The 22399-nt window shown below is 41.8% G+C and overlaps 3 protein-coding genes across 11 annotated transcripts in view; 2 read left to right on the plus strand and 1 right to left on the minus strand.

Annotated features, from left to right (window-relative positions):
• SPATA6L (spermatogenesis associated 6 like) overlaps positions 1–14540 on the minus strand; it is a 71113-nt gene extending 56573 nt beyond the window's left edge. For 4 of the 8 annotated variants that reach the window (XM_078368427.1, XM_078368426.1, XM_054255879.2 and 1 more), the window contains exons 1-3: positions 14263–14540; positions 14035–14156; positions 4090–4134 (exon numbers count right to left, since the gene is read on the minus strand). In XM_078368427.1, coding sequence (XP_078224553.1) covers positions 4090–4128 — 39 coding nt within the window. In that variant the 5' untranslated portion in view covers positions 4129–4134; positions 14035–14156; positions 14263–14540. Of the gene's footprint in view, positions 1–50; positions 437–4089; positions 4135–4315; positions 4348–14034; positions 14157–14262 lie in introns of those variants that run through there. The other 4 variants (XM_035305039.3, XM_035305030.3, XM_008996488.6 and 1 more) reach the window with 3 other exon arrangements.
• PLPP6 (phospholipid phosphatase 6) lies at positions 181–3173 on the plus strand. The gene has a single exon (XM_008996446.5). The coding sequence runs from the start codon at positions 263–265 to the stop codon at positions 1139–1141; it is 879 nt and encodes a 292-aa protein (XP_008994694.2). The 5' UTR covers positions 181–262; the 3' UTR covers positions 1142–3173.
• Positions 14541–17276: 2736 nt separating the features above from the next.
• The window catches only part of CDC37L1 (cell division cycle 37 like 1, HSP90 cochaperone), a 29728-nt gene continuing 24605 nt past the window's right edge, over positions 17277–22399 (plus strand). For both annotated transcript variants that reach the window (XM_078368438.1, XM_002742902.6), the window contains exons 1-2: positions 17277–17578; positions 21388–21669. In XM_078368438.1, coding sequence (XP_078224564.1) covers positions 17447–17578; positions 21388–21669 — 414 coding nt within the window. In that variant the 5' untranslated portion in view covers positions 17277–17446. The remainder of the gene's footprint in view (positions 17579–21387; positions 21670–22399) is intronic.

Below are 22399 nucleotides of genomic sequence, written 5' to 3' on the forward strand. Positions count from 1 at the left end.
CTTAAGCTACTGCAGACACTGACATTTCCCCCAACACCTCACTCCCTCACCTGTACCTCCCAGCGCCAACATCCTCCCCTCTGCTCTCCTCACATTGCAAATTCCAGTTCCCTCCCACGCCTCCACCAGGTGTCACAGTCGCGCTCTCCCCGGCTCCTCTCCCCGCCCCTCAAGGATGGTAGTGCGGAAGCGGAAGAGGCTGCCGGGCCGGGAAGCGTCTGTTTAGTACGGCCGGGTCCCGGGGTCGGGGCCGTCAGCCGCGATGCCAAGTCCCCGGAGGAGCGTCGAGGGACGGCCCCTGGGCGTCTCCGCTTCGAGCAGCAGCAGCAGCCCAGGCAGCCCTGCCCATGGCGGCGGCAGCAGGTTTGAGTTCCAGTCGCTGCTCAGCAGCCGCGCTACGGGCGTCGACCCCGCCTGCGCCCGGCTCCGTGCGTCTGAGAGCCCGGTGCACTGCCGCGGCTCCTTCCCCCAGGCCGCGGCGGGCCCCTCGCAGGCGCCCCCGCCTCCGCTGCCCGAGGAGGACCGCATGGACTTGAACCCGTCCTTCCTGGGCATCGCTCTGCGCTCCCTGCTGGCCATTGACCTGTGGCTGTCCAAGAAGCTGGGGGTGTGCGCGGGAGAGAGCTCGTCGTGGGGCAGCGTGCGACCCCTTATGAAGCTGCTGGAGATTTCGGGACACGGCATCCCCTGGCTGGTGGGCACTCTCTACTGCCTGTGCAGGAGCGACAGCTGGGCCGGGCGCGAGGTGCTGATGAACCTGCTCTTCGCCCTGCTCTTGGACCTGCTGCTGGTGGCCTTGATCAAAGGGCTGGTCCGCAGGCGCCGCCCGGCCCACAACCAGATGGACATGTTTGTCACTCTCTCGGTGGACAAGTACTCCTTCCCGTCAGGCCATGCCACAAGGGCCGCCCTGATGTCAAGGTTCATCCTGAACCACCTGGTGCTGGCCATTCCACTGAGGGTGCTGGTGGTTCTGTGGGCCTTCGTCTTGGGCCTCTCCAGGGTCATGCTGGGGCGGCACAATGTCACCGACGTGGCTTTTGGCTTTTTTCTGGGATACATGCAGTACAGCATCGTGGACTATTGCTGGCTCTCACCCCATAATGCTCCCGTCCTCTTTTTACTGTGGAGTCAACAGTGACACCATCTCATTGATTATGGCACCAGGAAGTCGGAAGGTTCGAATGTGGAAACATTCGATGATGCCAACCTAAACCAGCAGCCATCCTGCTTGTCCCTCTTAGGCATTTCAGGCTTCCTTTGGATTTCAGGTGTCCCATCTTGATGTGCTGCTAGGCTGGAGCACACGCTGGCCATTGCTGAACACAGCCATATTAGGGAAAGCAAACAAAACAAAACAAAACAAAAAAAACCAAAACCCTCTATTGTATATTTATTCAACAATTGTTTCTATCTCCAGGACAACTGCAAAGAAGCCAAGCTGAGGTGGCTGTACTGTTGCTGTTTTTCAAAAGTTGATATCAGTAAGATTTGTGTTTTGTGGTAATCCCTAAATCAACATATCACTTGTAAACTGAACTTTGAAAAAGAAACATCATCTTCATTCTGTAAATATACATGCAGACAGGCCACATAATAATCCTAGTCCTTTTCCTGAGGTAGATTTTAAACATTATTTTTAAAGTCCAAGAGACTTTAAAAATAGGTTTTTCTAATTTATTCCCTGAAGATCTGTTGCCACAGTTGGGAGATTTCTTCTTAATCCTGATTTTCTTGGTAAGCTTTTTTACTTTATTATCTCTTTTATTTATTATCTCTCTCTATCCATATTTGTGGATAGGGTAGTGGGAAAAGAAATTATAATACTTGTCTTTCTCTCCTCTCACTCCAACCCTCAAAAGAGCTTGATTTCCCACTACTCCCTGCCTTTTAACATTCAGAGAAAAAGCCAAGAACTTACTTAAAGAGGAAACACTTCAAAGGTAGGCATATCTAAGATGCTCATAGAAAAGAAAGAATGGGACATGGCCCCATGCTTATTTCTGTTTACAACCTAACATGGCATGAGAGAGGGCAGAGAAACTAAGTTGCTGGGGAGAGTAAGAGGAACTGAAAGTTTAGAAATAGACTGACCACGTTATGCCAGTTACCAGTATGACAGGAGATGGAGCCCTGCTGCCAGTCATCTCCACTGAATAAAGAATAATGTTCCTCTAGCAGGGTAATAAAATGGGGAAAGAATGTCTTCTCAATGCAAAAACTTAAGTTTTCTCATATATATCTGTATGCTACAGTTTTTCACATGGAATTCCGTTTTCCGAGATATAGCACATTTTAGGTAACAGTATTTAACTTGAAATTCATCAGGGGAGTCTGCTGCTATACCAGGCACAAAGTATAACTCCTAAATTTCTGTTTACATTGATCTTTACATTTAAAGCTATTCATCCATGGTGCCTCCCCAAATCATAAAACCAAAGACCACCAAACACATGGTGAGCTCTGCTCATTATTATTTGACCCAGAAGGACTGGAGAAGGTATGTGCTTTAAGGGCTGCTCTGCCTGAAAAGAAATCCTTTAAATTACCTATGGGAGTGTTGTCCGTAGATAATCTTAATGACTATCTTGGCATTTATAAATAGAAATGATTATGGACTTTTATCTACCATACTGAGGTGTGGATAGGAACCTGGAGAATGGCTGTGATAAGTATGTTTTGATTGAGTGACACCATGAACTTGTTGAGAATGAGGGGCACACTGAAAAAGGAACAGCTATGCCTCAAAATCAAATGATTTGCATTCCCACAACACCCTGAACACCGACTACCTCTTCACTTGCTAAAGCAGCTAAACTGTGAAGTTCTAAGTGGTTTGGGTTTGTTGTTTAACCTTAGGGAGATTGTTTTAACTGCAGCAATATTCAGGCCAGATATTTGGAAGCAAATGATATTTCCTCTTGCAGTGTCCACAAATCTGAATATTAGGGGCATGAAATTAAGCTTACCATTTGGTTCGAAACTACACTTTTGGAATTTCCTGTTTTAGTTGGGGCCTGAGTTTTCTGGCTTTTAAAGCATAAGTCAATTTCACCTGATGTTTTTGAAGCATCCTAAGTACTGTGGAGTAGAAAATGGATTTCTTTGTTAATTGTACACTAAGGAATGCCTTTTAAAAATCAAAATAAAATTAACCAATAATGTTGAACAAAGTGAGATGACAACTTGCTTCATTTTTGCCTTGATGAGGAGGGAGACTGCTTTATCACTTAGCTTCTCAAAAGTTCCTTCATCTTCCTGCACAAGTTTGAGAGCATGACTAATATGATCTAGCCTTATTTGCTGTCAGCAAAGTGGGACAAATCCAGGAAGTTTTGATCACCTTTGTTTCACAGCCGAATGTATGATGAAACATCCGTTGGCATTTGCCAATTGGAGGCTAGCCAGATTCCATGACAATTTTCTGTTAGCATTGTGCTTGTAATCACCTCCAGTGCATGACATTCTGTCACTAACTACATGGAAGGATTGTAACATGGAAACTGAAATAAGGGAATGGCGAACCCCAAGTAGGAACCATGAAGTCACTCTTCCACAGCACCTCACTTAGGAAAGACTTGGTGGTTAATTACAAAATATTTGTTGATCAATTGATTCCCCTTTTGGAATTAGCAAGCCAGAGCCATCACTGAGGGGAAAATAGCATAGAAAATATCTGATTGGTTCATAGAGTTGGCAAATAATCAGGAAGCGATGAAGCTGTTTAAAATCATTCCCTGGTTACTTAAGTTTAAAATGCTTTAACAAATCTTTATCCAGGAGAAGAAAATAAAATTCTACCTGGACTTAATGCAGGGTTGCTTCAAAAGAACAAAAAATTCATGATAAAGGTAAGAAACATGTTAGCTTTAGAACAGAAAAAAAAGAGTGGGAACAGGTGGAGCTGAATTAAAGGGTAGGAAGTCTGGGAACACCAGTATGGAGAATCTTTTGGACAAAGGTACGACTTGTCCCAGAAAATAATGTGTTTGTGGTAAGTGGGGGAGATGGGGGAAGGATTTGAAAACCACCTGAGAGCGTTTAAGAGTCCGACTTGAGGTTAAGGAGGGGAGTTCACTTATCTCTTACCGCCCGGATCTGCAGCTCCACCACCACCTCCAGAGGCATCGTTCCCTGCGTGGGCGAAAGGACTGTAGTGAAAAGATCCTTTTGTGCCGAGCCTTGGACCAATTTTTCTTAGTTTAGCTCAATTCCTAGAGCAAATGTTCCCAGAAGCTTCCCCAGCCCCCCACCCCTTGTTCCCCCATCCGTCCTCCACGAGCCCGGGTCCCTCCCACCAGGACGGGTCTCTCACACTCGAAGCTGGAGCGCAGGCTTCCAGAAGGCGGAAGCATGGCGTTGCCAGGGACACTCAAATGCGCAGTCTTCCATTGTGGAAAGCGCGCGAGGCCCCAGCGCACTCGCGGTGCGCCGCCTGGAGGTGCTGCCGCAGTTGCCCACGCAGTGCCCTAACCAGAGAGACTGGCCCTGTCTGGCGTGGTAGGCGGATCGAGAAATGCTAACAATACCAGATTTCCTTCCATCAGCTCCTGTTATCCCCAATTACCATGTTAAAATGTTTACCCTTTCCCTTCTAAAAGTAGAATGAGAAGTGTCTATATATCTCTGTTATAATTTAAATAGTACCCATGTTTAGTAGCTGTACGACCCCCAAAGCCTTGAAATTTCTGGAACAATTCTCATTTAAAATAGTTGCCTGTTCTAAAAGGTCTTTTGCTTATTAAATGTTAGGTCCTCATAGTTGCTTCAGAAAACATGGTCATAATAATAAACGTGTGCTAATTAGAAATACAGGGCTAATTTTTCAACAGATTTAAAAGTTAGGTATCCCGTGTTAGCAACAATAGAAGTATGTCGTTCTCTCCATAAAGGTTTCCAGACTTTTCTGGGGTTTTGTTTAAGGCAAGAATTAAGTAGCCTAATGGGTTGTTACTGTATTTGCCAAAACCACAGTTACGCTGTGAAAACCGTCAGAGGTGATGGACATAGCAAGAGCTCTGAATGAACAGGGGATGTTCACTATGTCTAATAGACAATAATGAAGGCAAGGAGAAGGTAGTGGCTCCTTCTGGCAATCCAAAAAATCTAGTAAGGCCAATGCTGTCTCTGAAAAAGTATTAAAAATCCTAAATTGTGTTGTCATTTATTACTAATATTTTGCCTTAGAGAGTTATACAATTGGAAATAGTGCAGAAAGATGGTCAAGACAAGATTAGGTATTCATTTCCCTGGAAGGGAAAGACTTGGTACGATGAAGAAGGGTATTCTGTATTCTTATCCAGTTCCTAGTTCTGTGTGTCTCTGCATACCAAGAGATACAGGTGGAAACCTAGCTACCTATAGTGTCCAGATCACTGATTTGTCACTCACAACTTGCTGACACCCAGAATAATGTGGGACAGGGCCTGTGATGATCCTAATTTATCACTGAGGCTGTCTACCTCTGTAGGTCACCAGCACCAATGCTAAGAAATCAAGGAGAGTGACGAGCAAAACTAATAAATAGCTGGAGATTTATTGGGAGAGAACAATCGGTCTTCTTATTTTTTGGGACAGAGTCTCAATCTGTCACCCAGGCTGGAATGCAGTGGCACAATCTCAGCTCATTGCAACCTCTGCTTCCCAGGGTCAAGTGATTCTCCTATCTCAGCGTCCCCAAGTAGCTGTGATTACAGGCGCACACCACCATGCCCAGCTAACTTTTGTATTTTTAGTAGAGATGGGGTTTCACCATGCTGACCAGGCTGGTCTTGAACTTCTAACCTCATGATCCACATGCCTCAGCCTCCCAAAGTGCTGGGATTACAGATGTGAGCCATCGTGCCTTGCCATGAATCAGTCTTTACTGAGGATCTGCAAAGTGCTAGGCACATTGCATATGCTAATTCATTTCATCCCCACAATAACTCTTAGGGAGATATTATCCCTATTTTACAGATGCAGAATCTGAAACTAGACAGCCTTCTACTAAAAGCCACAGACCTAATAAGGGAGCAGCCACATTTGAATCCAGGCATGCCCTACCATGTCACTGGGTCCGCAACATAGACATCTTGTTGATCTCTAGAGACACAATGTTCCATCCTATGCCCTTCCTAGTCTTAACTCTTGATCTAACTGGACTCTCCTTGCTTGGCTGCTAGGGCACAGCTCTTTTCTGGTTTCCCTCCAACTTTCTGGTCATTCTTTCTCTGTCTGTTTATCCTCCTCTGTCTAGCTAAGCAATGTTTCTAGGTCCTTTCCTTTCCTCACTCTACCCTTTACTTAGAATGTCATCCATTGAAACTTAGAGTGTCAGGTTTTGATTAACACATGTACACAGATTTACATACCCCACCAAGATCTCTCTTCTGCTGCCCCTGACAAGGTGGAATTTCAATATCATATCTTATATCATACATATAAATATGTGTCTCCTCTTTGTAGCTACTGCCATAATAGCAGTTTTACATTTGTTCCTGTGACTGTTGATTACTATTTGTCTCCATAATTAGTAAACTCTGTATGGCTAAGTGTCTATACCCTAAATAGAATAGAAGATACTCAACAAATATTTTTGAATATTAAATGCAGAGATGGTCAAACCAACCTGTAGGGGTTAACGTACATGGGTAAAGAGAGGTCCCATTACATGGGGTAAAAGAAATCTGTGGAATTAGAAAGGACCAGGCACAGCTACTTCTGCTAGTCTGCTATGGTGATATTAAATGAGTTGATGGGGATACTTCACACTCTCTTAATTGTCCCCACCCACCATGGTCACCTGAGGCTCTCAGCTGCTGTGGAAATGTGGAAGTTGCTACTTACATGATGCCTCTCACTCATCTTGCAAAGTAATTTATCATCGAGGCTGTCTACCTCTGCAGGGAGCCAACAAAGCCTTTTAAGAATTGAACTGTCACCACTTCAAAAGATAGGCTTTATTACCTGGGTAGGTACCTCTTGGTGACAGCAAATATTTCAATGAACAACCTCTATTTCCAGAGAGTGTCTGCAGTGCAGCTTGGCCAGCAATGACATCAGCATTGCAGAAATGATACAGCAGCACATCCTGTTCACATCGGGGCCCCAGACCAGAAAAAGAAACATGCCCCAAGTGGGGATTTTCCAAAGAGTAAATTATAAAGAACAAGAATATGACAGATAATTATGGCTCAAATTTTTCTTTTAACTAAAATTAATTATAAGAGAAAAACTGTAAATATTTCAAATAATAGGTGTATTCATAGGAAAGGAAGAAACTATTAAAAAGACAGGACTGATAGGAAGGGTATAGGAAAACACATTGATGGGAGTGTAAATACATACAATGTATTTGTTTTCTATGGCAACTTAACAAATTACCACAAATTTAGGGGCTTAAAGCAAGAAAAATTTATTATCATATAATTTCGTGAGAAGTCCAACACAGATCTCACTGGGTTAAAATCAAGATGCCAGCAGGGCTGCATTCCTTGCCTTTTTTGTTTTCTTACTTTTCTAGAGGTTGCTCTTATTTCTTGGTTTAAAGTTCCCTTCTTGAGGAAGGCAGCAAATCACACTGCCACATGTGTACCTATGCAACTATCTTGCATGTTCTTCACATGTACTCCAAAACCTAAAATGCAATAAAAAAAATTTTTTTAATTAAAAATAAATAAATAAATAAAGTTCCCTTCTTTCGTGTTCAAAAGTGGCTATATAGAGCCAAGTCTTCTCATGCTGCCATCTCTCTGATTCTGTTTCCTTTTTTTTTTTTTTTTTTTTGAGATGGAGTCTCACTCTGTCGCCCAGGCTGGGGTGCAGTGGGCGATCTCGGCTCACTGCAACCTCCACCTCCTAGGTTCAAGCGATTATTTTGCCTCAGCATCCCAAATACAGATGTGTGCCACCATTTTTGTAATTTTAGTAGACAGGGTTTTATCATATTGGTCAGGCAGGTCTCAAACTCCTGACCTCATGATCCACCTGCCTACGTCTCCCAAAGTGCGGAGATTACAGGCGTGAGCCATCATGCCCGGCCTCCATTTCACTTTTAAGGGCCTTTGTGATTGCATTGGGAACACCCAGATAATCCAGGATAATTTCCCTAATTTAAGGTCAGCTGATTAGCAACCTTAATTCCATCTACAACCTTAATTTCCCCTTTACCATGTAACGTAACCTATGCACAGGTTCCAGGGATTAGGATGTGAACATCTTTGGGGGCCATTATTTTGCCTACTATGTATAACTTCTCTGAAGAGCAATTTGATCATGTCTGTCAAATGTTTAATTTGACTCAGCAATTCTACTACCAGGAATTTATCCCATAGGTATACTTTCACAAAAACATATGATACACAATTATTTCTAGTTAAAAAAAATACTGGAAACCAACTAAATGTTTATTAGTTAGGATCGGATTAAATCAGTTATGGTTTAGCCATATGGTGGAATATTATGCAGCATGGAAAAAGAATGAGGCAGACAGAATTATACATTCTAAAAGTAAATAGTCTCTAAACTATAGAGCCAAGAAAAAAATGGCATAAAAATGTACACAGTGTACTGCCATTTGGGAGAGAAGGAGAATATTATATCTACATATATGCTTTAGAATATCCCAGAAAGGATACACTGGAAGCTGCTAATAATGTATGCCTCTGGGGAGGGACCCAAGGTGGGGGAGCAGAGAGGAAGTTACTTTAAATACCTTTAGGTACTTAAAAATATATTTTTGCCAAGGACTTGCATTATTTAGTCCAAAAAGGAAGCCACCTTAAAACAAGTAGAAAATGTAAAATAATAGAAAGGATTGGTCTGGGAATATCAAAAGCAGCAGAAACTGGCCTCTTCAGCTTTTTTAGCTAAACTGTATATACAGTATGCCATAAAAATATCCATGCAAGTGTGTCTGCCATTTCTACTTCCAGTGCAGGTCTTCTTATCCGGTGATCCCTGGCTATCTCAGGGGTCATGAACCTCCTGAAATGATAGGCGACATTTCCACATGTGCATATATGCATTTGTCCAGAAAAGAGTCTGTAGCTTTCATAATCTGAAAGGGGAAAGGTTAGTCAAGTCAGGTTTTACAACACTGTTCAGTGCATGCTGAGTCCTCTTCCTGCCATCAGTTCCCCACCTACAGCAAAAAGAAAGGCCACCTGGGTTATCAGACAAGGTCACAGGTAAGAAAAGAAGGGCTGTTATTAGAGCAAAAAGACAGCTGTATTCCATAATAAGTAATTTTAAAAAAAAAAAAGACCTTCAAAGTCCTGTTCTAAGCCATTTGTTTATATCTGAACTCAACAGAATCATTTGTCAGGCCCTACAATCTTTTAAGCCAGTGAATTATTCATTAGCAAGTATGAATAACACCAGCAGATTGAGTTTCCAAAGTGAGTTGGTCACTTGCCTTTGCCTGCAAAGGAAGAAACACAAAAACAAAAAACACCCAAGAACATGAAATGATCCGATTATTTCAGTAGTAGTGCATTTCCAGGTCATTGATTTTTTATTTCTTTTAAAGCATTGGCCCAGCCTCAAGACCCAAGAAATAATTGTCTTATATTTGGCATTCTCCAAAGTCTTTCTCTAAAATTTTCTATAAGAGTTTAGTTTTCTCATACGCTGATATACAGAGAAGAAAGCTTTACCTTTCTCACTTTTGTGTGTATGAGAAAGCCCAATGAACTACACTGAGTTCTTTCCTTGGTTCTAACAAATAGCATAAAGATGAAGTATAGCAGGGCACAGTGGCTCACACCTGTAATCCCAGCACTTTGGGAGGCTGAGGTGAGCAGATCACCTGAGGTCAGGAGTTTAAGACCAACCTAACAAACATGGTGAAATGCTGTCTCTACTAAAAATACAAAAATTAGCTGGATATGGTAGCAGTTGCCTGTAATCCCGGCTACCTGGGAGGCTGAGGCAGGAGAATCGCTTAAACCTGGGAGATGGAGGTTGCAGTGAGCCGAGATCATGCAACTGCACTCCACCCTGGGCAACAAAGCAAGATTTAGTCTCAAAAAAAAGATGAAGTGTGTGTGCATATATATACATACGTGCATATATACTATACACATACATACATATATACACATATATAATTTATATAATATATATGTTAAAATAATATCCTTTAGGCAAACTTTACATTATATCCTTTGGGCAAACTTTACACTAGAGGAATCTGGCTGTCACCATATGAACTCACTGATCAATTCCAGCCCTAATCTACATTATTATAGTTAACATCATATACTTCCCTATGTGATTCATAGGAAGTACCTATGAAGCACATTTACCAAGAAAATTATAGCTGAATCTAATCAACTACACTGAGAGTTGCACTGTCCAATAACAATATGGTGGCCATTTATAGCTACTTAACTGAACTAAAACTAAATACATTTATTTATTTATTTATTTGCGATGGAGTCTCACTCTTGTCACCCAGGCTGGAGTGCAGTGGCATGATCTTGGCTCACTGCAATCTCTGCCTCCTGAATTCAAGTGATTCTCCTGCCTCAGCCTCCCAAGTAGCTGGGTTTACAGGCACCCGCCACCATGCCCAGCTAATTTTTTGTGTTTTTAGTAGAGACGAGGTTTTGCCATGTTGGCCAGGCTGGTCTCGAACTTCTGACCTCAGGTAATCCACCCGCCCCAGCCTCCCAAAGTGCTTATAGGCATGAGCCACCATGCCCAGCCAACTAAATACATTTAAAATGCAGTTATTCACTTGCATTAGTCCCATTTAGAGCACACATAGCCACATGTTGCCAGTAGCTACTGGTTTTAGATAGTGCAGGAAGAATATTTCCATCATCATAGAAAGTTCTAATGGGCAGCATTGCTCTAGAGTTTTTTTCACTTAAAGGAAATATGAAGGATAGAGACACATGTTAATGACAACATATGGAAGCAGGCAGACATATCTAATAGAATGCAGGACATTCCAGCACATACCTGCAATCCCAGCTACCTGAGAGCCTGACATGGGAAGATCGCCTAAGCCTGAGTGGGCGACGCTGCAGTGAGCCATGATTGTGCCATGCACTCTAGTCTGGCCCACAGAGTGAGACCCTGTCTCAATCAATCAATCAATCAATCAATAAGCAAATACATAAATAAATAGAATCTGGACATTCTAATGGACAGCTAACCCAGTTATTCTGCCATAAATCAATGGCATTTAAAAAAATTAAAAAAAAAGGGGAAGAGGTGAGGGAACGGCTCTAGATTAAAAGATACTTAAGAGATCCCACAACCAAATGGAATATGTGGACTTTGTTGGGACATTAATTCAAACAAACCAAATGTAATCAATGGCATTTAAAAAAATTAAAAAAAAAGGGGAAGAGGTGAGGGAACGGCTCTAGATTAAAAGATACTTAAGAGATCCCACAACCAAATGGAATATGTGGACTTTGTTGGGACATTAATTCAAACAAACCAAATGTAATATTTGAGACTATCAGGGAAATTTGATTATGGTTTGGGCATTAGATAACACCAAGCAATTAATTTTGATACATATGATAATGCCCTTGTGTTTATGTAAGGCAAATATTAACATTTAGAGATATATATTAAGGTATGTAGTGGTAAAATTATTTAATGTCTAAGATTTTGCTTTTAAGTATTCCAATCAACGAATAAAAGGAATAGATAAAGCAAATGCTATAAAATCTTGATAATTATTGACTCTGGATGATGAATGAATGGTGTTTCTGTAATTCTATTCTTTTGTGTGTTCAAAAACTTCACAATAGGCTGGGCATGGTGGCTGACACCTGTAATCCCAGTGCTTTGTGAGACAGAGGCCAGAGGATTGCTTAAGGTCAGGAGTTCAAGACCAGCCTGGGCAACCTAGTGAGACTCCATGTCTACATTAAAAAAAAAATTAGCTGGGCATAGCAGTAGGAGACTGAGGCTAGGGGATCCCTCAAGCCAAGATGTTGAAGGCTGCAGTGATCTTGCCACTGCACTCCAGCCTGGGTGACAGAGCACAATCTTGTCTCTTAAAAAAACCATAATAACACTTTTAAAAAATCTTTAACATATACAATTCCCTTCAATATGAGTCTTATACATATTGAAAGAGAAAATACAGTGGATCTATTCACCTCAAATGCAGATAGGATGAGAAAATTATTGTGGTGTGTAATAAAACCTTACAAGTAATTCAGAGGGACATCCACTTAAAGGGAAAAAAGTAGCTCTGTATTAAAATAGTGATCTCTGCATGAATCTCGAAAACAGGAGCTGGCAATTTGAGTATTTATTTACATATACACACTTCTCAAGAATTTTCCAGGAATCTTCCAAGGACAGAATCAAATTGCAATTGCAATTGCACAGTTTTTAACAATCTTGAAGTCATTTGGGATCTGGACTCACACATGGGTTCTGTTTCACAAAACTTTATTAGAGTTCATGAGTCAGACTCATATGTTACACTTTGGCTTGCACTTTGATTTACTGGCATTTGTAGGCTCAATGCTTAATGATGCCACACAAGCTCTTCCATAAGGGCTGCCCTTGGGCATTTTGGACTACATAGTCTTTCCATTTAAAAGTAATTTCAACCCAGAAAAAAATCAATTTGCTCCTTTGAGTTTCAGCTGGCTAGCTCTATAACCATGGAAGTAGTAGGCAAATTATGACCCAAAGCAATTTCCAAGGAATTTTATTTATTACCCAAAATAAGAAAGTAGAAGAGTATGATTACATTCCAAGACTTGCTTAAAAAGTATCTACTGGAGCTGGGCCTGGTGGTGCATGCCTGTAATCCCAACCACTTGAGAGGCCAAGGCAGGAGGATCTCTTGGGCCCAGGAGTTTGAGGCCAACCTAGGCAACATAGCAAGAACTGTTTCAAAAAAAAATAAATAAATAAAAAGTGTTTACTATGCCAGGGCACAGAATTCTGATCCTGAAGTCAGCAATAGCTCAAGATGAGGCTACTTCTGATGTCATTATATCCACCCCTTATCGCCTACCAAAATATACTTCTTTCTGTTTTCTTTTCACCATCTTCTGCCTTTATTTAACCTTTTCTTTTATCCTTGTTTCCATTGATTCATTCTCTATCCATTTATTCAGCACACATTTACTGAGTGTCTACTGTAAGCCAGGTACTATTCTGAGCCATGCATGCACAAGGGTGAATAAGAAACAATCTGTGCTCTCATAGAGCTTACATTCTACTGGGGGAAGAAACATAATAACTAAGTGAACATAAAATAATAGTATGATGAATAGTAGAAAGGAAATATACAAGATGGTGAGATAGAAGGTTACAGATCAAAGAATAAATGAGAACCTCTTCTAGACTCATTGGCCAGATTGGCCTAAGGGTATGAGATTTTATCTAAGATCTACAAAGAGAAGCATGACCACTAGCAAGCCTTTCAAAGTAAGAGAAAAGATATTCAGGCAAAGGGAACAGCAACTCCAAAGGGCCAGGAGTCTGGAAAGGAACTGGTATGTTTGAGGAACTGAAAGAAGGCCAAGAGAGATATCGGGGTGGGTGAGGGCAGGGAAGGTGTTAAGGAAAGGGTTTAAGAAATGACAGTTAGGCCAGGCGCAGTGGCTCATGCCTGTAATCCCAGCACTTTGGGAGGCCGAGGCGGGCAGATCATGAGGTCAAGAGATTGAGACCATCCTGGTCAACATGGTGAAACCCCGTCTCTACTAAAAATACAAAAATTAGCTGGGCATGGTGGCACATGCCTGTAGTCCCAGCTACTTGGGAGGCTGAGGCAGGAGAATTGCTTGAACCCAGGAGGCGGAGGTTGCAGTGAGCCGAGATTGTGCCATTGCACTCCAGCCTGGGTAACAAGGGCGAAACTCCATCTCAAAAAAAGAAAAAAAGAAATGACACTCAGGGCCGGGCACAGTGGCGCATGTCTGTAATCCCAGTACTTTGGGAGGCTGAGGTGGACGGATCACCTGAGGTCGGGAGTTCAAGACGAGCCTGGCCAACAGGGCAAAACCCAGTCTCTACTAAAAATACAAAAATGAGCTGGGTATGGTGGCGCGTGCGTACCTGTGATCCCAGCTATTCAGGAGGCTGAGGTAGGAGAATTGCTTGAACCCAGGAGGCAGAGGTTGCAGTGAACTGAGATCGTGCCACTGCACTCCAGCCTAGGAGACAGAGTGAGACTCCATCTAAAAAAAAAAAAGAAAAGAAATTACATTCTGACATTCAGGAGTTAGGCTGCCACTAGGTTGCACAGGAACTTTATCAGTTATGGCAGAGAAGGTGATTGCCTACCTGACACTCTTCCTCCTTGCTAACAGAACTCCAGTTTTGTTTAGGTAGCAATGCATCCAGCTCCAGAGAATGAATCATAATTTATTTAAGCCAGTTCTCACCAGTAAGATATAAGGACTTCACTAGAAGCTTTTGAGAAATATCTTTATTCTTCATGAGAGCCACAAGTGAATAAAGCTGTTTTGCCTCCTCCTCTCTCTTCCTGCTTTAGCTTCTGCCATGTTTTGATGTGATGTCCACAGCTGTAGCAACCATCCTGCAACCATGATGTAACAAGCCTGAAAATGGAAGTCAACAGATTTAGGATGCTAAAGAGGAGGGACAGGGATTGAAATAACTCGAATCATTTTTTTTTTTTCGTTTAAGATACAGTCTCGCTCTGTCGCCCAGGATGGAGTGCAATGGTGAGATCTTGGCTCACTGCAACCTCCATCTCCCAGGATTACAGGCACACAACACCACACCTGGCTAACTTATGTATTTTTAGTAGAAACGGTGCTTTGGCTTGTTGGCCAGGGTAGTCTTGAACTCCTGGCCTCAAGTGATCCACCTGCCTTAGCCTCACAAAATGCTGGGATTACAGGTGTAAGCCGCCACACCTGGCCTGAGCCTGAATCTTTAATGACTTCTTCAAACTGCTAAGCCTATCCTGGGATCGTTCTTTTTGTTAAATAGATGTCCTTATAGTTTAGGTTTCTTTTAGCTGGGGTTTTAGTTATTTGCATTGAAAGCATATAATGGATACAGCAGGGGTGAGACATGATATGATTTGTGTATTTTTAAAAAATGTCTCTGGTAAGAGTATGAAGAGATTGTAAGGAGCAAGAGTGGAACAGAAGCAAGGAAGACTACTACAGTAGTTCTTAGAAGCAATCATAGTGTTCTGGCCTAGCGAGGATGAAGTAAAGCTTGAGAAAAGTACACAGATTCAAGGTGTATTTGGGAGTAAAAACAGCAGGAATTGCTGTTGGTATGAGAGGTAAAGGAGAGGGAGGAACTAAGGCTGAACTCTAGGTTTTGGACTGGACGGTAATGCCATTGATTGACACAGAGAAGATAGAAGTTTGGGGAAGGGGTTGAGATCAAGGATGTGGATGTGTTACATTTAAGATGTGTATGAACCATTTAAAAAGAGATGTCAAATCAGCAGGTAGACATGAGTCTGGACCACAGGGGTAAGGTCAGGACTTGGATTTCAAGTTGGGAATTATAGATACACAGGTGTTATTTAAAGCCACAGGAATAAACAGGATTCTCCCCACTGGCCAAAATATGAGGAACTCTAAAATTAGAGATCAGCTAGAAGGGAAGAAGACTAAGGAGAAGTAGTGAAAGAGGTATGAGAAAAAACAACGGCATCAGCGTTTCTATAGGGCTTACTTTACACTAGGCACTATTCAAAGCACTTTATGGCTTCATGGAAGCAAAAATAAAAATTTTTCTTTTTTTTTTTTCCTCCCTTTCCAGTCTCTCCTGTGACTTTCACCCCTAAATTCAAAAGGGTTAGGTGCAAAAGTGATTCTAGCTTTTATTTGTAATGAATTAATTTTATGGTAATCTGGTACTGTTATAATTATTATTATAGTATACTTTAATTAGAAAAATATTCAAACAGCACAGTACAGAGAAGCTAAATGTGGAAAGGAAAAGATCCTCAGAAGCTTTCCTTCCCAGGCTCACCTACCAGAGGTAATCATTCATTAAGTTTCCTGTATACTCTCCAGGAATGTCACACACACACACACACACACATACACACACTGCACGCAAATAAATACGATCTCTTTCTCTTCCCCTCTTTCTGTATAGGTACACACATGTTTAATTCTGCAAGTTTCTTTTTAAAAATTCAATACCTTTAGGAGGTATTTCTGTATCAGCATATTTTGCTACAATTTGCTTTTTTAAAAACAGATAATATCCCACTGTATTAAGATTCCATAATTTAAGTTTCTCTATTGATGGACAACTAGAATGCTTTTTTTACTTACCCACCCCCCCCCCCACACACACACACAATTGCTGCCAAAAATCTTTGTAGATAAATCTTTGGATATTGGTGCAAAAATAATTGTTGCATACTTTCTTGGTGGTGAAATTGCTGAATCAATCCGCTCAAGCCTCTCACATTGTCAAATTACTCCTCCCAAAAGGTTACACAAATGACATTCTTACATCATTTCCTTACGTCTTGGTGTACATTTGGTATTAAGCGACTCCACAAATTTGCCAATCTAAATACACGGCAAAAAATGGCGTCATGTTCTTTTTATTTGGGTCTCTATGAGTAGGGCAGCAAGACCTGATTGTTAAACGTGCAAGTTTTTAAGTTAAACTCCCTGGGCTGGATCCTACCTCTTCCTCGTAAAATGTATGATCTCGAGCATGTTGCCTCTGTTTCCTCGTCTCAAAAAGAGGCGATAAAGAGAGCACATATCTTTAGGCTTAAACAAGATACGTAGGAATACAGGAAGCCCTCCTTATACGTTCGCTATTAGCGGTACTGATCCTAATTTTTTGAACCCGTGCTCGCTCCGGCACTTTATTTTTGGTGTACTCCTCCAACCAACCAAGTTTCTCAGAATTCTGTTGTTGCTTGTAATTAGAAATGAGAGGAAAATTGGCTCCGCTTATTCAAAATTTTCCTCCTGCCACCCCAGCTCTGCCTTAGAATCACTGGCTTCAATGTCAATGTAAAGGAATGAGTTGTAATTTTCAAGCAACATGCAAAGTGGACACCTGGTCTGAGTACCTCCCGGCGGCCGGGACCCGCCGTTTTCGGCGTAGGGAACACCACATAGCAATATCTAACACTACCTAACAAACGTTTCTCCACCCACAGCGCCATCAGCGGTTAAAGCTCCAGTGCCGAAATACTCCAAAGAACGGTGCTTAAAACAGGAATACAATTGCAGATACAGCTGGTCCACTGACTCGCCGCCACAGCTCCGCCCCAACAGGAAGTGACGCACCATGCCGACTATTTCTTCCGCCGTCCGCCAGTGGCGAGGCCCAGGCTATCGCGGGGTGTGCAGTGGCGTCGCGGCCAGTAGAGGGATTCTGGGTAACGGCCCCGGCCGGCTAGGACTCTTGGCTCGGCGCAGCAGGTTCCACTTCACGCCAAGTCAGTTGGCAGTGGCAGTTGTAGGGCCGGGGGCGGTTGTAGGACCCGGGGCAGCCGGACATGGAGCAACCGTGGCCGCCTCCGGGCCCCTGGAGCCTCCCTCGGGCCGAGGGTGAGGCTGAGGAAGAGAGTGACTTGGATGTGTCCCCCAGTTCTCCCCGCTGCCCGCAGCTGCCGGGCAGCGGCGCCCAGGTGAGAGGGGCCGCGTTCTGCGGAGGGATGGAGTGGTGTTTTCGCCAAACCGCTAGAATGCCGCGTCTCCCAGACCCTCTTCTACGTCTTTTTTGCGCCCACCTCACTGCTGGGGACCGGGGGCCGGGGGCCGGGGACCTGATGCCTGATGCCATCCCACCCCTTTTATAGCATCTTCGGAGGGGGGACAGGGTGGCCCTATATTACCAACCTCCACCTCTACGCACACCTTTTTTTTTTTTCGCCTTGGCTGATTGCTTCTCACGCTTGGAATACGTTCCTACATCTCCCCTTCCTGTCAGCACCCAGATTGGGGGCGGCCCGTGCGGTAACATTGACCCTTTGTCCTCTTATGAGAGGCTTTCCCCGAGCACTTTATTCTGTTAAAGGCTTAAGCATACTTGTGCACAGTTGATAGGCACAGTGAATGATTGCAGTTCAACATCACACTGAGTCCTGACAAAGATTTCACATCCTATTTCACCCACATGGACAACTGATTAAATTCTTTAAACCTCGCTTTTGTCGCTGGCGTACGCCTCTCCCATTCGCCTATTTTTGCCTTACTTTTTTGTTTTTTTAGTTTTGCTTCACGTCATTCTCCAGTGAAAATATATACGCAAATATCTGCCTTTTCCTTCAGACTTCTCTTAGGTTCCTGATACTTACTTGTGTTTTCAATCCGGCTTTCCTGCCTTCCTGTGTTTGAAACGTATCCAAATGTGATATACTATTAAGCCTTTTTTCAGGGACCTATCTTAGGAGATACATACTCATATCACCTTGTCCTGTTTTTTTCTCCAAATCCATGTGTGTTTTGGATGTATATTTGAGGATCACAGACTGAACACTAATATGTGTTCTGCCGCCTTCTTGCTAAATGGGGTTCCCAAGAGTGTAACAGATTTAAGAGTAGTTTTCCTCTCGACTTATTTTGCTAGATGTTAAATGAGGATGAGTTAAATTGTTTGCCAGTAAGCGTGAGATTATTGATCTTATGCCCAGCTAACAGGGTTAGTTGGCTTCACACAGAGAAAAATGCTGTTTCATAACCACAGTCTGTACTGTGGCCAGCTAGTTACTGGGGAGCTACAAGGCATTTTTTTAGGACAGAATGAGAGTTGATGGGTCTGTCGTTAGTCACCCTCTAATTTTGGATCACTAGTGTCATCTTTATATACAAAATGTATTATAAGCACATGATGTGTTAGGGAGAGGGGAAGAAAGAGTGAACCGTAGGTACCATTGTCAATTTTGAAGGCATATGAAGAGAAAAAAAGGTGTCAAGAATTTCATTGCATTGTGGTTGAATCACAGAAGTATTCTAGAGAAATATCTGTAAGTTTCTTACTTGTGCACTTATAAATTCGTTTAGCTGGAAGAGATTTTAGAAGTAAGCTTGTCTCTCTCATTAAAAGGGATTTCCCAGAGACCATATAACTAGTTAGTGCCCAAGTTAAAACTAGAACCCACTTACAACTCCTAGTCCAGTATATTTTCCCACCTACTGCACTGCCTACCCTGTGAAGTACTGTAAAACTTTGTCTGAAACCACCTTTAAAATTTGCAAAGTGGTCCAGGAGTGGTGGGTCACGCCTGTAATCCTAGCACTTTGGAAGGCCAAGTTGGGCAGATCACCTGAGGTTGGGAGTTCCAAAACCAGTCTGACCAAGATGGATAAACCCTATCTCTACTAAAAATACAAAATTAGCCTGATGTGGTGGAGCGTGCCTGTAATCCCAGCTACTCTGGAGGCTAAGGCAGGAGAATCACTTGAACCTGGGAGGCAGAAGTTGCAGGTGAGCCAAGATCACGCCACTGCACTCCAGCCTGGGCAGCAAGAGCAAAACTCCGTTTCAAAAAAAAATTTGCAAAGTGATTATTAATTCTAAGTTCATGTGTTTATTACAAACCTACCTATTGGTCTTGCTGGCTTTAAGACTTAAATTTTTAGATATTCCAATCTGGAAATATTCCAATTTGGAAAAATATTCCAATTTGGAAAAAATAAAATGTTAAATTACATTTTATAATATTTAAAAAACAGCTTTGGCTTAATTTTGTCAAATGGGGGGATCTAGACTCCTTAATGTAGTATGTGATATGTAGTTCTAAGATCCAATTAATGTAAAGGAAGACCATGTTTAATGTCCCTCCAAAACTTCTGTATGTTCATGGATTAGAATGTGACATAATATTTTATTTAATCACCTGAATACATGTTGGATAGTGTGCCCAAATGGCCAAATGTTGTCTGGGTAGTTTGTGGAGAATTTAGACATAAATTATTTTTAGAATTGTTTCAGTTGAGAAAAGAATATTTGCTCCCAAATGATTTGAAAATGCAAGATATTTCTGTGTATCCGTATTACTTTTCTTGGAATATTGTCATCTTTCCTTCTTTTTCTAATTTTTTTTTTTCCAAGACAGAGTCTGACTCTGTCACCCAGACTAGAGTGCAGTGGCACAATCTTGGCTCACCACAACCTCTGCCTCCCAGGCTCAGGTGATTCCCCTGCCTCAGCCTCCCGAGTAGCTGGGATTACAGGCACTCACCACAGCACCCGGCCAATATTTTTTGATTTTTAGTAGAGACGCGGTTTTGCCATGTTGGTCGGGCTGGTTTCGAACTCCTGACCTCAGGTGATCTACCTACCTCGGCCTCCCAAAATCAGGGCTTAAAGAGTAATCCAGATATGGGAACAGATTGGAGAGAAATTATTCTTTTTTTTTTTTTTGAGACGGAGTTTCGCTCTTGTTACCCAGGCTAGAGTGCAATGGCACGATCTCGGCTCACCGCAACCTCCGCCTCCTGGGTTCAGGCAGTTCTCCTGCCTCAGCCTCCCGAGTAGCTGGGATTACAGGCATGCGCCACCATGCCCAGCTAATTTTTTGTATTTTAGTAGAGACAGGGTTTCACCATGTTGACCAGGATGGTCTCAATCTCTTGACCTCGTGATCCACTCGCCTCGGCCTCCCAAAGTGCTGGGATTATAGGCTTGAGCCACCGTGCCCGGCCGAGAAATTATTCTTAATAAAATGTTTGAAGTTGATCTACATTTGATGAAGAAGTCATGAAGAATGTACCTTCAGCTTTTGCTTTATAGAGCCAAGGAATATAGAGAATTGAATGTGTATAACAGTACTTTACATGTAATAATTAAGTAAATATTAAAACTAATTACTACTCTTCTGAGTAGTACAGTCAGCGTGGTAGACCATTGGCACTTCAAAGAAAGTTAACTTTGCCTATTTTGATTAGGAATAAGTTAAAGGATATCTGTCAGATATAATCAATTATAAATAGAAATTTCCAGTAAGAACTTCTTAAATCACCAAGGATTGGAACTATACAGATAGAAAATAGAAACCAAGAAACAATTACTTATAGATGAAAGGAGGTTTTTTTGGAGTGACGAATTTGCAGAACAAAATTGTAAAGGTCTGGTTGTCAGCATGTTGAGTATTGAGGTGGTGAACTAGATTTAAACCTCATTCTCATTCCCTTTGTTGAGGATTATGAAGACTATTAATTAAATGTTAAGCACTAGTTTTATGCATGACACTGTGATAGTTGCCAGGCTTTTTGTTGCTGTTGTCATGGCATAGGTGTAAATTAACAAAGAAGTTTAGAATCTAGTTGATGAAACAAGGACCAAGATATAAAAACATGACTGCAGATCTGGAACACAGGATATCCTATGTACCAAATTATTGTACAGAAATCCTTTGAATTAAAAAGAAATTGAACTGTGCTACACAAACATCCATTGCTTTCTTCATTTCTTACAAATATTGTTTTTATCCAGATGTATAGCCATGGAATTGAATTGGCTTGCCAAAAGCAGAAAGAGTTTGTGAAGAGCTCTGTAGCATGCAAGTGGAATCTCGCTGAAGCTCAACAGAAACTTGGTAGCTTAGCACTGCATAATTCTGAGTCCTTGGATCAGGAGCATGCCAAAGCACAAACAGCAGTATCAGAACTGAGGCAACGGGAAGAAGAGTGGCGACAGAAAGAAGAGGCTTTGGTACAAAGAGAAAAGATGTGTCTGTGGAGCATGGATGCCATTAGCAAGGATGTTTTTAATAAGGTATGACCTTTTATGGAGCCATAATGAAAGAAGAAAAACTTACATGTTTGTGCAAACCAGTTGTGCATATTTGCTAGCAAAGTAGCAGAATCCCATAAACAGTGTCCAATTTTGACAGTTAGTGAAAGGGACTTGAAAAGTTTATGAAAGTCAAAACATCTCAGAGCTCTTGCTCTAGAACTACAGACTCTAGGCAGTTAATTGACCAGTCTCAAATACATATTTATATAAATGTACTGCCCAACAAATATTACATATATTAAACAACATTCAGAAAAATTTGATATTTATTGGGATAAGAAAATATATCAGTTATGAAATATTTTCTTCCATATCTCATATTTTGTACCTGCTACATTTATTGTCACTACTTTAGAGTTCCTTTAATTCAACCACCTTGTTTTCATAAATGAAGAAACTAGAAAAATGAATAGAGTGACTTGATAACTTAGTGGTGGATTAAATGTGAAAAATTCCTGACTGTGGGATTGAGAGACAAGATAAAGAGAAATGTTGAATATCCGTTATTAAGTGCCTTTAAGAATGATGGCTTACACTTTTAAAATCACATGGTATTCAGACTTCAGGGTTTTATACCTCAGTATTCCATTTGAAAACTAAAGTTTCTAAAGATTGATTTTCAAATGCTTAAAAAGTGGGGGAAAGGCAAAGCCTAATAACTTCGTGAACGAATGTTTTAAATGTGGAATAAAATGATATGTATTGAAAA

The sequence above is a fragment of the Callithrix jacchus genome, chromosome 1, assembly GCF_049354715.1.
Source record: "Callithrix jacchus isolate 240 chromosome 1, calJac240_pri, whole genome shotgun sequence".
NCBI classification, from domain to species: domain Eukaryota; kingdom Metazoa; phylum Chordata; class Mammalia; order Primates; family Cebidae; genus Callithrix; species Callithrix jacchus.